Below are 15950 nucleotides of genomic sequence, written 5' to 3'. Positions count from 1 at the left end.
AAGTGATGCCCAGCCTGGAGATAACACAATAAATTATGTAAGGAGGGAGCTGAAGCCCAAGATAGGAAAAAAGGTAGTAAGGGAACACCTAGCTACTTTAAATGAATTCAAATCTCCAGAGCCTAATGAGCGGCATCCAAGGGTACTAAAGGAGCTTGTGGATGTAATCTCAGAGCCTTTATCTATGAACTGTGAGAATTCTTGGAGAATAGGTGAGGTCCCTACAGAGTGGAAGTGGGCAAATGTCCCCATCTTCAAAAGGGGAAGAAAGGAAGATCCAGGTGAGCTTAACATTGATACCAGGGAAGGTCTTAGAACAGATAATTCAACAGTCGGTCTGTGAACATTTAGAAAAGGATGCTGTGCCAGACCAATCTCATTTCTTTTTTTGATGGAATTACAAACCTGATGGATCAGACAAATGGTGTGGGCATAGTATATCTTGATTTCAGTAAGGCTTTTGACAAAGTCCCCCATGATATTCTTGTGAGGGAGCTGGTAAAATGTGGGTTGAATGAGGTAACTGTTAGGTGGATTTGTAGCTAGTTGACTCACCGAACCCAAAGAGCACTGAACCCAAAGAGTACTCATTAATAGTTCCTCATCATCCTGGGGAAAAGTGACAAGTGGGGTGGTGCAGGGTTCTGTCCTGGGCCCATTGTTGTTTAACATCTTTATAAATGACTTGGATGAAGGAATTGAGGGAATGCTTATCAAATTTGCAGATGACACCAAAGTGGGATCAGTAGCTAATGCCACAGAAGACAGAATCAGAATTCAAATGACCTTAACGGATTGGAGAACTGGGCACAAGCTAACAAAATGAATTTTAATATGGACAAATGCAGGGTTCTGCATTTAGGCAGGAAGAACCAGATGCAGAAATATAGGATGGGGGACACCTGGCTTACTAGCAGTATATGTGAAAAGGATCTAGGGGTCTTGGTGGACCACAAGTTTAACATGAGTCAACAGTGTGATGCAGCAGCAAAATAAGCTAATGCTATTCTAGGCTGCATCAACAGAAGTATATTGTCCAGATCAAGGGAAGTAATAGTAGCACTCTATTCTGCCTTGGTCTAACCACACCTGGAACACTGTGTCCAGTTCTGGGCACCACAATTTAAGAAGGATGTTGACAAGCTGGAATGTTTGCAGAGAAGGGCAACCAAGATGATCAAGGGTCTAGAAACTAAGTCTTATGAGGAATGCTTGAAACAGCTGGGTGTGTTTAGCCTGGGAAAGAGGAGTCAGAGAGGAGATATAATAGCCATTTTCAACTATCTTAAGGGCTTTCACATGGAAGATGGAGCAAGCTTGTTTTCTCCTGCCCTGGAGGGTAGGACTCGAACCAATGGCTTCAATTTGCAAGAAAGGCGATTCCAACTAAACATTCAAAAAAAACTTTCTGACAGTAAGAGCTGTTCAGCAGTGGAACAGACCCCCACGAGAGGTGGTAGACACTCCTTCCTTGGAGGTTTTTTATCAGAGGTTTTTTATCAGATGGCCATCTGTCATGGATGCCTTAGCTGAGATTCCTGCATTGCAGGAGTTGGACTAGATGACCCTTGGGTTCCTTTCAGCTCTAAGATTCTATGATTCTATAAATGGTGCATGCTTGCCACTTAATGGATCCAAATGACTTCCAGAGAATGGTAGTGGATGTATTATCCCTTTTGATGGCCTCTCAGCTGACAGCCTGGTGACCTGCTGGAGTGAGGAGTTAACCAGGCTATTGACAATCTGACTATGAGATGGCAAGAGTGCCAGTGACGAAAAGCACACTCTGAATTGGACTGAACATGACTTAGAGCTCAACACTAAGCCTACTAAGTGGAGATAGTGAAGGTGAAGAAGATCTTCTTCGCTGCTTCTATTGCATCCATGGAAAACAATTCCAGGAGACTCTTTCAGGTGGTTTGTAGTCTAACAGAACCACCTTTGCCATTCTGGTCTGGTAGGCACTCCAAGATCTCCTGATTTTGCAGATAAAATTGCTCTAATTCATAAAACGATAAACTCCATCATGGTAACAGGACTGGGTTGTGAGACTGCCAGCAGTATGTCTAGTCAAGTTGTATGGGATCAATTTCAACTTGTTACCTCCAAGGATGTGGACAGGCTGTTTGGACAAGTGAAACCACCTGTCTCATTGACTGTTGTCCATCCTGTCTTATAAAAACAAGCCAGGAAGGGCTAGACAATGTGCTGGGAGCGGGGATGCTTCCCTCTTTGAGAGTGTCTTCCCAGTCCCCCTTAAAGAAGTAGTTATAAAATTGCTTTGCAAAAAACCATATTTGGACCTGGCCATCCTGGCCAATTATTGCCCAGTCTGATTAAGCAGGTGATTGCTGAACAACTCCAGTCATGTCTGGAGGATGCAGACCATTTGGACCCCTTCCAAATCAGGGTTCAGGTCCCACCATGGGACTCAAACCACCTTGGTCACACCGGTCAATGACCTTCGGTGGGCTAGGAACAGAGGTGAAAGCTGTTTCCTGGTTCTGATGGATCTCTTAGTGGCTTTTGATACCATTGACCACAGTATCCTTCTGGACCATCTAAGAGGGTTGGGAGTTGGGGGCACAGTTATGCTCCTTTTTCCTGGGCCATGTCCAAAAAGTGGTGTTAGGTGATGAGTGTCTGGACCCCTGGGCACTCACTTGTGGACTGACTCAGGACTCCGTCGTCTCCCCCATGCTTTTTAACATGTATATGGAACTGCTGGGAGAGATCACCAGGGGGTTTGGGCTGAGTATCCACCAACATGCAGATGATACCCAGCTCTACCTCTCATTTAAATTGGAACTAGCGAAGGTAGTGAACGTCTGTGTGAGTTTCTGGAGGTGGTTGGAGGATAGATGGTGATCAATAGATTGATGTTGAATCCAGACAAGACAGAAGTATTGTTTCTTGGGGACAGGGCGTGGGCAGGTGTGGGGGACTCCCTGGTCCTGAATGGGGTAACTGTGCTCCTGAAGAACCAGGTGTGCAACCTTGGGGTCATTTGGACTCACAGCTGTCCATGGAGGCACAGGCCAACTCTGTGTCCAGGGCAGCTGTCTACCAGCTCCATTTGGTACACCAGCAGAGACCCTACGTGCCTGTCCACTGTCTCAGCAGAGAGGTATATACTCTGGTTATCTCCTGCTTAGACTACTGCAAAGTACTCTATGTGGGGCTACCTTTGAAGGTGACTCAGAAACTACAATTAACCCAGAATACAGTTGATAGACTGGTGACTTGGAGCAGCCGCTGGGACCATATAATACTGAGCACAATTCAAATGTTGCTGTTGACATTTAAAGCCCTAAACAGTTTTGACCCTGTACACCTGAAGGAGTGCCTCTGCCCACTTTGTTCAGCCTGGACACTAAGATCCAGCTCCAAGGGCCTTCTGGTAATTCCCTCATTGCAGGAAAAAATGTTACAGGGAACATAACAGAGGGCCTTCTTGGTAGTCATGCCGGCCCTGTGGAATGCTCTCCCCTAAGATGTAAGACAAATAAACAACTATCTGACTTTTAGGAGACATCTAAAGGCAGCCCTGCATAGGGAAGCTTTTAAAGTGTGGTGTTCTGTTGTTTTTGTATATTCTGTTGGAAGCCACTCAGAGTGACTGGAGCAACCTAGTCAGATAGGCAGGGTACAATAATAAATTGCTGCTACCACCACCACCACCACCACATGTTTTACTAGTAGTAGCAGTAGTAGGGAAGCGGGTGGCGTTGTGGGTTAAACCACAGAGCCTAGGGCTTGCTGATCAGAAGGTCGGCGGTTCGAATCCCTGCGATGGGGTGAGCTCCCATTGCTCGGTTCCATCTCCTGCCAACCTAGCAGTTTGAAAGCACAAAGTGCAAGTAGATAAATAGATACCGCTCTGGCGGGAAGGTAAACGATGTTTCCGTGCGCTGCTCTGGTTTGCCAGAAGCGGCTTAGTCATGCTGGCCACATGACCCGGAAGCTGTACACCAGCTCCCTCGGCCCATAAAGCGAGATGAGCGCTGCAAACTCAGAGTCGGTCACGACTGGACCTAATGATCAGGGGTCCCTTTACCTTTACCTTTACTACTACTAGTAGTAGTATTACTACCAGTAGTACTACCGGTATTTCCCCCCCAGAAAAATAGGTGCTGGTATGCACCACACTGCCACCACCACATGTCCACCCACCCCGTGCTAACTTGCTCCCCCCTCCTATCTTTGCTGCTGCCTTTGCCACTGCTTCCCATGACTGTAGGCACAGCCTCCCGGAAGTGCTTTGGCACAACCTAAGTGCCTTCCAGGAGGTGCCTCCTAGTGGTGCTTTAGCAGGCTGTGCCTGCAGCCACAGGAAGTAGTGGCAGCAGCAGAAGTGGAAAAGGTGCAAGCGGGTGAGTGGGCAAGCAGCATTGGCAAGATAGTGGCCAGGGGTGGGTTGGGGGAGGTGGCAGTACGGTGTACTGCTGAGTACCATCTCAAAAAAAGCACTGACTACTACCACTAGAATAAATTAGCTGCCTATTGTTGGCTTTAGCTTCACATACTATTGGCCTCCCTGCCTTCCACCCTTCCAGCCCCAATGGGCACCGGCTGAAGATGGGAGTAAAAATACTTGAAAGGAAGGAAGGAAGGCTGGAAGTCTACAGGTTTAAAGGTAAAAGCAACCTTCTTTCTGTAACTCTCCAAGAATGAGAAGACATTATGACTGACAGATTATTTATTTCTCAATTGTTGATTGAGTTGGGCAGGTACCAATAAGTCTGGGGCTGAGCTGGAAGTTCACACATGGAAACTGTTGGCCCACTGCTTTTCCCCTGAGGTGATAGTGGTGGTACATCCCCTCTGGAAGAGGCCCTCCCTGGATCCAGAAGCCAGATGGGTGTGGTATAAATAAATTATTATTATTATTATTATTATTATTATTATTATTATTATTATTAAATTTTTATTTATACCCGGCCCTTCCCGGTTCAGAAAACTGGGCTCAGGGCAGCTAACAACAAACTTAAAACACTTAATTGATGCAACAAAAACAGCATAAAATACAGTATAAAATGGGAATAACAATAAATTCAGAATTCAAAAATCAATTTAGGGGAAAAATCCATCCAATAAACATTAGATGATCACCAGGGCTAGCTGGCTAAATTAGTCCTATTTGGGCCAGCAAGGAGACCAGGGGAGAATTAGCTGTGGGATCCAGAGCGGATAATCTTCATAAAAAGGAGAGGGAAGGAAGGGGAATAAAAGTTCAGGCTAAATTCAAATTAAACGCCAGGCAGAATAGCTCTGTCTTACAGGCCCTGTGGAAGGAAGTTAAATCCTGCAGAGCCCTGGTCTCATGGAACACAGCATTCCACCAGGTGAATGAGAGGGCCAGCTTATTTCAGGTCTAAGCCCAGAGCTAGCAGATTACCTAGATCCATTACGGTCTGGTTCCAATGACCACTTTTTAGCATTGAAACAGCCACTGATTACTTTTACTGGGATAGTGATAGGAGGAGTATGGCTCTTATTGGTTCTACTTCAGAAGCTTTCAATACCACTGACCAGGATTTCCTTCTGAAACAACTCACGAGATTAAGAGTTCTGGAGCACTGATTATGGATGTTTCTGCTTCTACCTGCAGCATCATTATGAAAGAGTAGTACCAGAAAGTAGGGGATTGTTGCTTGGCCCCAAAAATTCTGATTTTTAGGTTCCCCAGAACCTCCACAAAATGATGCTACATCAGGATACATTAGTGAAATTCAGATGATTCCAAACTTTTACTCAGCCAGTATGTGAAGGGACTTTATATGTGTGCAGCTTCCCCAGCCTTTGCCTGCAGGAATTCCATTTACATACATGTCCCCTGCAAACGACTTCACAATGTCCCCTCTCCTGTTTCCCATTTGGGGTTTGCCCTATTAATGATTCAGTTTATCCCAAATTCTGGAAGGATGTCACTGCTGAAAACTAAAGCATGCATTCTAAAAACAACAATTAAGAGAGTCATAAAAGATTGATAAAAGCAACTCCAACAAAAAGAAAAGAGGAAGGAGCCCTAGGCACAGAGAGACCATATAAAAATAACACCGGCTACACCAGCTGATTAAAACCTCTTAATCCAGCCAATTCAGATTGCACTTCAACAATATGGCTCAGCCATGTTTATTTTTTCTCACACAGGGGCATTACATTTGGACACATGGCAACCCTTAAAGAGGGGTTTAACCATGCCAAATTGCAGACAGGTAGCTTCAGGGTTTTTGTGCTAACTGCCTTTAAAGTTTGCATATATATGGACTCTAACATCATACCTACCGAGCTGGAAATAATACTGCACAGAAAAAAGCCTTGTCTTAACCAACAGCGCCTGTTTCAAGTTGGTTTTCATTCCTATTAAAGAACACACAGCAGCTACTTAAAAGGCAATTAACACAGAGTGGGTAAACTGGCCATCCTGGCACCTGGGCTTTGGAACTCTACAAATGGAACTCAACTCCCCCTAAGAATGCAGTAGGAAATTTACAGGAGGCATAATCGCTCAGATATTAAGAGGCCCGCTGAATGTTCTTTGCAGCCTCTTCAAGGACTGTGAGGCAAGAGACTCCATGATTTTATCTCTCTTTCTCCCCCCCCCCCCATTATAGGACAGTATTCCAGCCACACCAGCAGCACTGAGGGAGGACCTGCCCACTTGAATCCTCTAGCTTCTCCCACCCCTATCTGATTCACACTTTTGAGTTTGCTGCTTGAAGAGCCAGTTCCCAGAATTCCTCTTCACAGCTCTTTGAGGGGAATAGCTGTCACCTAATGATGCGGGTGGCGCTGTGTGTTAAACCACAGAGCCTAGGGCTTGCCGATCAGAAGGTCGGGGTTCGAATCCCCACGACGAGGTGAGCTCCTGTTGCACAGTCCCAGCTCCTGCCAACCTAGCAGTTTGAAAGCACATCAAAGTGCAAGTAGATAAATAGGTACCACTACGGCAGGAAGGTAAACGGCGTTTCCGTGCGCTGCTCTGGTTCACCAGAAGCGGCTTAGTCATGCTGGCCACAGGACCCGGAAGCTGTATGCTGGCTCCCTTGGCCATTAAAGCAAGAAAAGCAACCCCAGAGTCGGCTACGACTGGACCTAATGGTCAGGGGACCCTTGACCTTGACCTTTAATGACCCTCAATGTAGCAGTGTAGCTAGCCGCTCAGGACATGAGGGGGCATGTCCTGCATCTGGGGGCAGGGTGAGCTGCCCATAGGGACGTGGTGAGCTTCTCCAACACTTGGAGCCTCTCAGCTGCCTCCCCCTCAGCTGTAGGGCGGCTGAGGGAGAGGCAGTAGGCAGACACAAGTCCCACGCTGCCATTTCAGGCAGCATGGAACCTGCAAGGCGCCTAAGCCACCACCTCACTCCTAAAAAGTTTCATGAGCCCGATATAATTATTTTTTAAAACTCATTTTGTCACACACCCCCTCAGTGATGATACCAGGGGCGGACTGCACCCCCTTCCTCCGCCACTGCCTCAACACTCTTAACAAACTACAGCTCCCAGGATCCTTTGGGGGAAGCTGTGACTGTTTAAAGTGACATCAAAGTACTTTGCAGGGAGTGTTCAACAATATGACAGTGTGATAAGCAGCTTCTATCTTTTGCTCTGCTGTTGTGGTTTTTAAATTTTTAACATCTGCTCCTGACCCGTTTTCACTGCTTTAGCTGTTTTATCTTCTATCCCCCCCCCCATTTTCTCAAGGCTGAACTTCAGTACTTTCTTTTGTCTGTCCTGAATGTTTGAACATTCACCTTCATTGGACATTCACAAGTTCTAGTACTATGAAAGAGGGAGAAAAACACCTTAAGAACACAAGCAAAGCTTGTTGAGCATCCTGCTCTTACAGTGGCCAACCAGATGCCTCTGGGAAGCCCAAATCAGTACCTTTGATATTGAGGGTTGATAACCTAATCCTCTATGAAATGCAATTCCTTATCCATTTTATCCTCAATGTGCTTAATTTTATCCACCTGCATCATGTTCCCTCTTACTTGCCTTCTTTTCCTAAAGTAAAAAGACCCCAGATGTTCCAATGTTTCCTCGTAAAGAAGTTGCTTCAACCCCTTAGCATGAGAACATTGGAAGGGGCCAATGGTTCAGATCAATGGCTGATGTAGTCCTATTTTCACAATGGCCATCCAGATGCCTGTGGCAAACCTACAGGCAGGATTCCAAGCACTCTCCCCTCCTGTGGTTTTCAACAACTTGTATTTAGAAGCATTGCTGCTTCTGACCATGGAGGCAGAATGTAGCCATCATTGCTAGAACCCCATGGATCTTCCCCAAAGGCCCCTTCCAGAAACCTGGAGCCACCATTGGTCATCACTTGTTGAATGGCTTCCCTACAACTCAGCTCTGATCCCATCACCTGGTGGAAAAACCAAAGTAAGAAGTGCATTAGACAGAGGAAGTGGGGAGGCGAGGGAGCAAGACAAGTAACTTGGAATCAAGACAGGCCACAACACAAGGGTCAAATGGGAAGAGGAAGACTAATGGAAGTGCACATCATATGCATGCAACCACACGAAGAAACGAAACAGAGAGAACAACACCACATGACGGAATTGCTCCAAAGCAACTCACAAGCATGGTGAGGTGATGCTGTCCACCTTTTCCTCCAGCAGATTTTCCACAATGAAGTGAATGACTTAAGCAAAGGGAAGGGGAGGGGGAGAAGTCTACTTGTATGTATATATTCATCATTCATCAAATCCATTTATGGAACATTGTATACAGAGAGCAACTCACGGTGAATTAACGCTGGAGACCGACGAGCTGCGTGATACAGTACCTCGTGTTTGCTTTACAAAACTGCACATGCAAGAAACAGAAGAACAAAAAGGTGAGAGGGGGGGAAGGGAACAATTCCCAAGAGAATTTAGGAACATTAAAACAGCTGTATCAAGAGGGAGGCTTGGATAGGCTCCCCAGGTCCCCCATCAGGTTGCAAGCTGGAACGTGCATCTTAAGAAACAAAACAAAACAGAGCCCAGGCAAGCTCTGGGGGAAAGTGAGATTCACAGAGACACCATCTCTGTGTTGAAAGAGGAGAGGGGAGGAGAGAGAAACTAAACCAATGCAAAAAACATCAAATCAAAATAACAATGGAAGCCATACAAAGGTGGACCCAGAAGCCAACCAAGAGATATTTTAAAAATAGTGTAGATTGCACTTGTGGACATTTAAGGCTATTTCCAATAAACCACATCACCATCACAGATCTTTGTGGGTGCAACTGAAGTATATACTCTAGGAATTGTCAAGCAGGGAGTGCCCACATAGTTCCCTCCATATGTTGATGGGCTACAATTCCCAACAGCCCTAGCTAGCATGGGCAATGAGGTTCTGGTTTGTGGTTTGATAACATCTGGAGGGTACCATGTTAGGAACCCCTGTCCTAGGCCACAGTTACTGTATGGGTGAAAATCAAGAGACACACTTTAGAAGGTGGGCTAGAAGTAGGAGCCCAAAGGACCTCCCCAGGCTGTACTGAAAGGGGCAGACACTTTGACACCCTCCAGATGTTGTTGCACTTAAAGGGCCATCAACCTTGACCATTAGCCCTGTTGGCTGGTGCTGATGGGAGTTGGGATTTCAGGAATAAATAATTTTATTTTTATTTTTTGCTTACAGCTGGTGGTTTGGACTTTTGTGTTGTTGTTGGTGGTGGTGCTGCTGCTGTTGTAAATAAAAAAAAAGTGATTAAAAATATATATCCAAAGGAGGAGTTATTTTGATGCCTAATGGATAGACTGTGCACTGGCACAGGTACCTCCCATGCCTCTGAGGTCTAGTCAGACTTTAACAGAGATCAAGCCTTTACCAGAGATCAAGATTTGTCTTTGGAACTCTTTGCCAATAGAAGCTTGCCTGGTCACCCCTGCTTTCTTTCAGATGTGTTCTGATACAGATCAAATACAGATGTCTGAACTGTATTGTCCAGAAGGCCTTTGGAACATGATTTCCCACCCTTCGAAACCAATTTTGATTAACTTTTAAAAACCTGCTTTTGTAGCTGCATTTGGTTTTCTTGTTACACCTTCTATGAAAGTGTGGTTAATAAATATTTAAGTTAATTATTATTATTTTTAAAAATAATAATAAGGGATTAAATGGCTGGAGAAGTTCTCTTGCTCATTTCATTCGTTACATTTGCTTATGGCTACCAGCTTAGATGCTTTTAAAATAAGATCAGGCAAATTAATGGAGGATGAGGTTGTCGGTGGATGCTGGTCACTATGTCTGTATGCTACTTTTACATCACTAGAATATGGCTATGAATGGCTGAATAACAGGTGCTGAGGATCACAAGTGAGGAAAGCGCTGTTGAACATAGACCCTGCTTGTGGGCTTTCCATACCCATCTAGCTAGCCGCTGTGAGCACAGGATGCTGGAACTAGCTGGACCAGCAGCTTGATCCAGCAGGGCTTTTGCTAGGTACCTTCAGGATCAGAATGCCAGTTGCTGGGGGGGGGGAGCAGGACTATTGCCATAATGTCCTGCTTCTGAGTTTCCAAAAGCATTTGGTTAGAGACTGAGAAATAGGATACTGGACTACACAGGCTTTTGGTCAGATCCAGCAGGGCTTGTCTTAGGTTCTTCTGATCTCAGCTCATTTGCCAGTCCTGGCTCACTTACAAGTTTCTCCTTCACATCTTTGTCCTATTAAGAACCCTGTGGGGTGGGTTAGATTGAGTGGTGGTTGACTGGTCCAAGGTCAACTAGCAAACTTCATGGATGAGTCGGGCTCTGCTCATGGGTCTACCTGAGTCCTAGGACCCACCTGCACAATACATTTAAAGCAGTATCACACCACTTTAAATAGCCATGACTTCCCCCAAAGAATCCTGGGAATTGTAGTGTTTTATGGGTGCTGCAAGTTGTTAGGGGACCCCAATCCCATCATGGAGCTACTGTTTGCAGAATTCCCTGAGAAGAGGGATTGATTCTTAAACCACTTTGAGTAGAATTAATTGGTTACAATCCTATGAATTAAATATACATATATTATATACACAAAACTATACTTTTTTTTTTCCAAAACAAAACAAAACAGTATCATAGCCGAGTGGCCCTTTCACCATATGCAGTGATAGTGACAAACTGGATATATAAATAAATTACAATGCAACAACATGTGTGAATGCAATTTCAACATGTGCAATGTACAACTGCAGATATAGAATACACAACAACAGCTGTTGATCTGTATTCTTTCTCTGCAATTGTACATTGCACTGCCACTGAAGAAGGCCAAGTAGTTGAAACATTTGGCTATACACAGTGACCTTGGGAAAATATCCATTTCATGCATTGGGCATGTTATTTCATTTTAAATGATGAGGCAACAGGGAGGCTGGAACAGTGCAAACACACCAGCAGGACTGCCAGAACCACCAGTATGTTTGCACTGCAATACCTTCTCTACCACTTAGCTCTCTCCCTCCCAGTTAGCAACCATGCCCCACCTGCTAGGAGGCTCTGCGCCCTTCCCAATTACTAGCAAACTTCAGGTCCATTTGTCTATTATATCTGAGTCAGGTGCTGCTGTGCAAGTCCTGGATGCAGAGATGGCCTGGATAAGGGCCAGTCAGAAGAAGCTACCCGACTGTATCTACTTTTACAAACCTACCTGGGTGCTAGCTAAACACCTCAGGTGAACACCTTCTCTCGGTCCCATCAACACCCAAAGCATGGCTGGTGGTGCATGAGAGAGAGTCTTTTTTGTGGCTTGGAGGAAAAGTGGGATATATATATATACGCAGGTGGCGCTGTGGGTTAAACCACAGAGCCTAGGACTTGCTGATCAGAAGGTCGGGGTTCAAATCCCCACAACGGGGTGAGCTCCTGTTGCTCAGTCCCTGCTCCTGCCAACCTAGCAGTTTGAAAGCATGTCAAAGTGCGAGTAGATAAATAGGTACCACTCTGGCAGGAAGGTAAATGGCGTTTCCGTGCACTGCTCTGGTTCGCCAGAAGCGGCTTAGTCATGCTGGCCACATGACCCAGAAGCTGTACACCGGCTCCCTTGGCCAATAAAGCGAGATGAGTGCCGCAACCCCAGAGTTGGTCATGACTGGGCCTAATGGTCCTAAATGGTCCCTTTACCTTTACTTATACATTAAATAGACAGACTGACTGACAGACAGATAGATAGATAGATAGATAGATAGATGATAGATAGATAGATAGATAGATAGATAGATAGATGATAGATAGATAGATGATAGATAGATAAATAAATAAATAAATAAATAAATAAATAAATAAGCAAGCTGAATCCTAACAAGATGGAAATCCTGCAAGTGGGTGGTTGTTGGGCCTGAGAATTTAGATGTTTGCTTACTCTGGACAGGGTCACCCTCCCCCTCAAAGGAGCAGCTGCATAGCCTGTGGGTGATCCTGGAGTCATCTCTGTCCCTGAAGACACAGATGGCAGTAGTGACTAGGGGGCGCCATTTTCCAGCCTTAGCTGGTATGCTAAATATGGATAATTCCTGGACTGGGACAGCCTTGCTGCTGTGATTCATGCATCGGTAACCTCAAGGCTGGACTACTGCAATGCACTCTCTGTGGGACTGCTTTTAAGGGTGGTCCAGGGGCTCCACCAGTCAAGCCAGAGCACTGAGTCCTACTGTCCTCATGTTACACCACTCCCAAAAGCAGGTGCACTGGTTGCCAATATACCACCAAGCCAGGATTAAGGTTTTGGTTTTCCCCTTTAAAACCCCAAGCAACTTGGGACCACTTAGCCAGGAGGAGCATCTTTCTTCATGTCAACTTGCCCAGCAATAAAATTGTTGAGTGAAGCCCTCCCAATCATGCTGTAATATGCATTGAGGTTCAATTAGTGCTGACTAAAGGGAGGCACCTTTCCTTTGGAACATCTGAACTGAACCAAGTACCCACATTAATGAATTTTCAGCACTGAACTGGAAATACTTCTATTTTTGTATCATTTGCTAGCAGTTAACAACAGTTGAATCCTTGTAACTGTCTGCCAGTATCGCAAGCATGGGCAACCAGCAGCCCTCTAGGTGCCATTGGTTGTCAGCCCTCCTGGTGTCAACCCTCATTGTCCCTCACAATTGACAATGCTTGTTGATGATGATGGGAGTTGTAGTCTAACAACATCTGGAGTGCTACAGGTTTTCCATCCCTGACTACAGTTTTATTCTGGATCCTTTCACTGTAGTTTGTTTTTCTAAACCATCTTGTTATGGATGAAAGATAGCAAAAAAAAAAAGTTGCAATAAAACAAAATAAAATAAAATAAAAACAACATGGACAGGAAAGACATTTCAAATGCACAAGAAGTCAATGGGTGGTTCCCTGTGATATAAATCTCTAAGAGTCACCAGTATTATTTTCAGAGGTTTTGTTTATTCTAGGGCAGGGGTGGGGAGCCTTAGGCCCATAGGCCAAATGTGGCCCTCCAAGCCTCTCTATCTGGCCCTCAGGACTCTCCCAAGCTACACTCATGTCTCAGGCCACATGCTTCACTGGCCCTACTTTGCACCCGTCTTGAGTGTTTTTGCCTGGATGTGGAATGTTTCCTCAGCATCTGATAAAGCAGAGGTGGGAAAACTTTTTTTACTTGATGGGGCAGATCCTTATCAGGAGTACAACAACATATCATTGACAGGTTGGTCAAAATCCCTCCCATGGATTTGCAACTCTCTTTGCAATCCCCCTTTAATCCCCTGCTCTTAGAGGTTTAAAAGGAGACTAGCAAAGTGTTGAAGCCTTTTGCAAAAGTGCACTTTGAAGCAGCTCACCTTTCTCCAGCGGCTGAAGCAGGAGTGCTGGGGCTGCTTTAAAGAACTTTGCAACAGCACTATTTGAAGCAACTCACACTTCCCCTTTAAGCAAGCAACTGGGTGGCAATAGAAGCAGCAGCAGCAGTAGGGTGGGTGTGGGAGAATCCTCTCCCCCCACCTTTCCCTGTTGCCACCACCCACCCACTTGTCCACTTAAAGGAACCATGTGAGCTGCTTCAAACAGTGCTTCTGCAAGGATTTTAATCCCTGACATCAGTTGATATTGACAAACTGGAATGTGTGTAGAGGGTTACCACGATGATCAAGGGTCTGGAAACCAAGCCTTATGAGGAACAGTGGAAGGAGCTGGGTATGGTTAGCCTGGAAAAGAGGAGACTGAGAGGAGATAGGGTAGCCATCTTCCAATATCTCAGGGGCTGTCATATGGAAGATGGAGCAAGCTTGTTTTTTTTTGCTCCGGAGGGTAGGGCTCAAACCAATGGTTTCAAGTTACAAGAAAAGCAAAAGGCTGGAGCAGAATTTTGAGGGGACCAGCCCCTCCTTAACATTTGGGCGAGTTCACCTCCCCAGATGGTGCCTCTGTGTGTAGAAACTAGCCTCCTGTCTGAAGGTAACATTCACATTTGTTGCTCTGTCTGCTTTTGCTTCCGCCCCCACCTACGACTAGCATGTGCCAAGAAGGAAATGCAACTCTCAGGCTGAAAAAAGAAAACTTGTCCTTCATTGTTCTAGGGGTTATATGGTTCGTCCACAAGATGCTACAGGGGGGCCTGTTTGTGGAAGGGGGTGGGCATGGACTCTTTCTGGACCAGAACAAATAAGACGTGAATGGCGACCAGGGGACACAAAGAAGAAATAAAATGGGCATGACATTTCCAAAATAATAAGAAAAAGAAACCCTTACGCTGCTATGGAAATGTTAGCGGCTGACAGGGGACTAACATCAGCTACTTCCTTGGCCTTCTGCAGGGCAAGTTTCTGATTGGTGGCCTCTTCCATCTCCTCTTCGTCCTGTTTTGGAAGACAATGGCACAGGCAGGAATGCATTATTCTTGACAGGACATGTTTCTGAGTGGGTGTGTCTAGGACTATCCCATCTCCCTCCCCAATCTATACATGGAATTAAGTGACATATCTCACAACCCTGTTGCAGAAATCAATGTAAATATATGCACCCATAAATTCACCTCCTGTCTTTTGAGATGACTACAGATGCAATGAAACCAAAGTTAATGGAAAAGAGGAATCTAACTAAAAATAATGATGATAAAATACTTCTGAGGAAGGACTGCCATTCAGTGGTAGATCATCTCCTAGGCATGCAAAAGCCTGCAGATTCAATCCCCAGCATCTCCTGGTAGGGCAGGGGGCAGGGAGGGAGGGAGGGAGGGACTCCCACCTAAGAGTCTGCTCTCAGTCAATGAAGAGAATACTGAACTAATTGGACCAATTGTCTGACTCAGTATAAGGGAGCTTTCTGTGTCCTTTTGGGGAAGGGCCATGGCTCTGTGCTGCTTTGAATGCAAAAGGTCCCCAGTTCAATTCCTAGCATCTCCAGGTAGGTTTGGGGAGCCCTTTTGCCTGGAACACAGTTGAGCTGCTGCCAGTCTGTGTTGGTAATCTTGCGCTAGATGAACCAGTGGTCTGACTCAGTACAAGGCAGCTTCCTGTGTCCTTTTGGGGATGGGTTGTAACACAGTGGTAGTGCATCTGCTTTGCATGTAAAAAGTCCTAGGTTCAATCCTTGGCATCTTCTGGGAGGGCAGGGAAAGACTCCTACTTGAAATCCTGGAGAGCCACTGCCAGTCAGTGCAGATAGTACTGACCTAGACCTGTGGATTCAAGTCTCCACCCCCATCGTTCAGCCCAGACACTGAGGTCTAGCGCCGAGGGCCTTCTGGCGGTTCCCTCACTGTGAGAAGTGAGGTTATGGGGAACCAGGCAGAGGGCCTTCTCGGTAGTGGCACCTGCCCTGTGGAACGCCCTCCCTTCAGATGTTAAAGAGAAGAACAACTACCTGACATTTAGAAGACATCTGAAGGCAGCCCTGTTTAGGGAAGCTTTTAATGTTTAACAGACTACTGTACTTTGCTGGAAGCCACCCAGAGTGGCTGGGGAAACCAAGCCAGATGGGTGGGGTATAAATAAATTGTTGTTGTTGT

The 15950-nt window shown here is 45.6% G+C and overlaps 1 protein-coding gene across 10 annotated transcripts in view; it reads right to left on the bottom strand.

The window, feature by feature from the left end:
* The window catches only part of CACNA1B (calcium voltage-gated channel subunit alpha1 B), a 328172-nt gene that overhangs the window by 94494 nt on the left and 217728 nt on the right, over positions 1–15950 (bottom strand). For 7 of the 10 annotated variants that reach the window (XM_083597112.1, XM_083597115.1, XM_083597114.1 and 4 more), the window contains 2 exons: positions 14693–14799; positions 8758–8820 (listed from right to left, as the gene is read on the bottom strand). In XM_083597112.1, the coding sequence (XP_083453238.1) occupies positions 8758–8820; positions 14693–14799 (170 nt within the window). The remainder of the gene's footprint in view (positions 1–8757; positions 8821–14692; positions 14800–15950) is intronic. The other 3 variants (XM_083597109.1, XM_083597111.1, XM_083597107.1) reach the window with 1 other exon arrangement.

This window comes from Podarcis filfolensis (assembly GCF_964270895.1).
Source record: "Podarcis filfolensis genome assembly, chromosome: Z".
Classification (NCBI taxonomy): domain Eukaryota; kingdom Metazoa; phylum Chordata; class Lepidosauria; order Squamata; family Lacertidae; genus Podarcis; species Podarcis filfolensis.
Note: the sequence above shows the minus strand (reverse complement) of the source record. Positions and strands in the feature narration are given on the sequence as shown.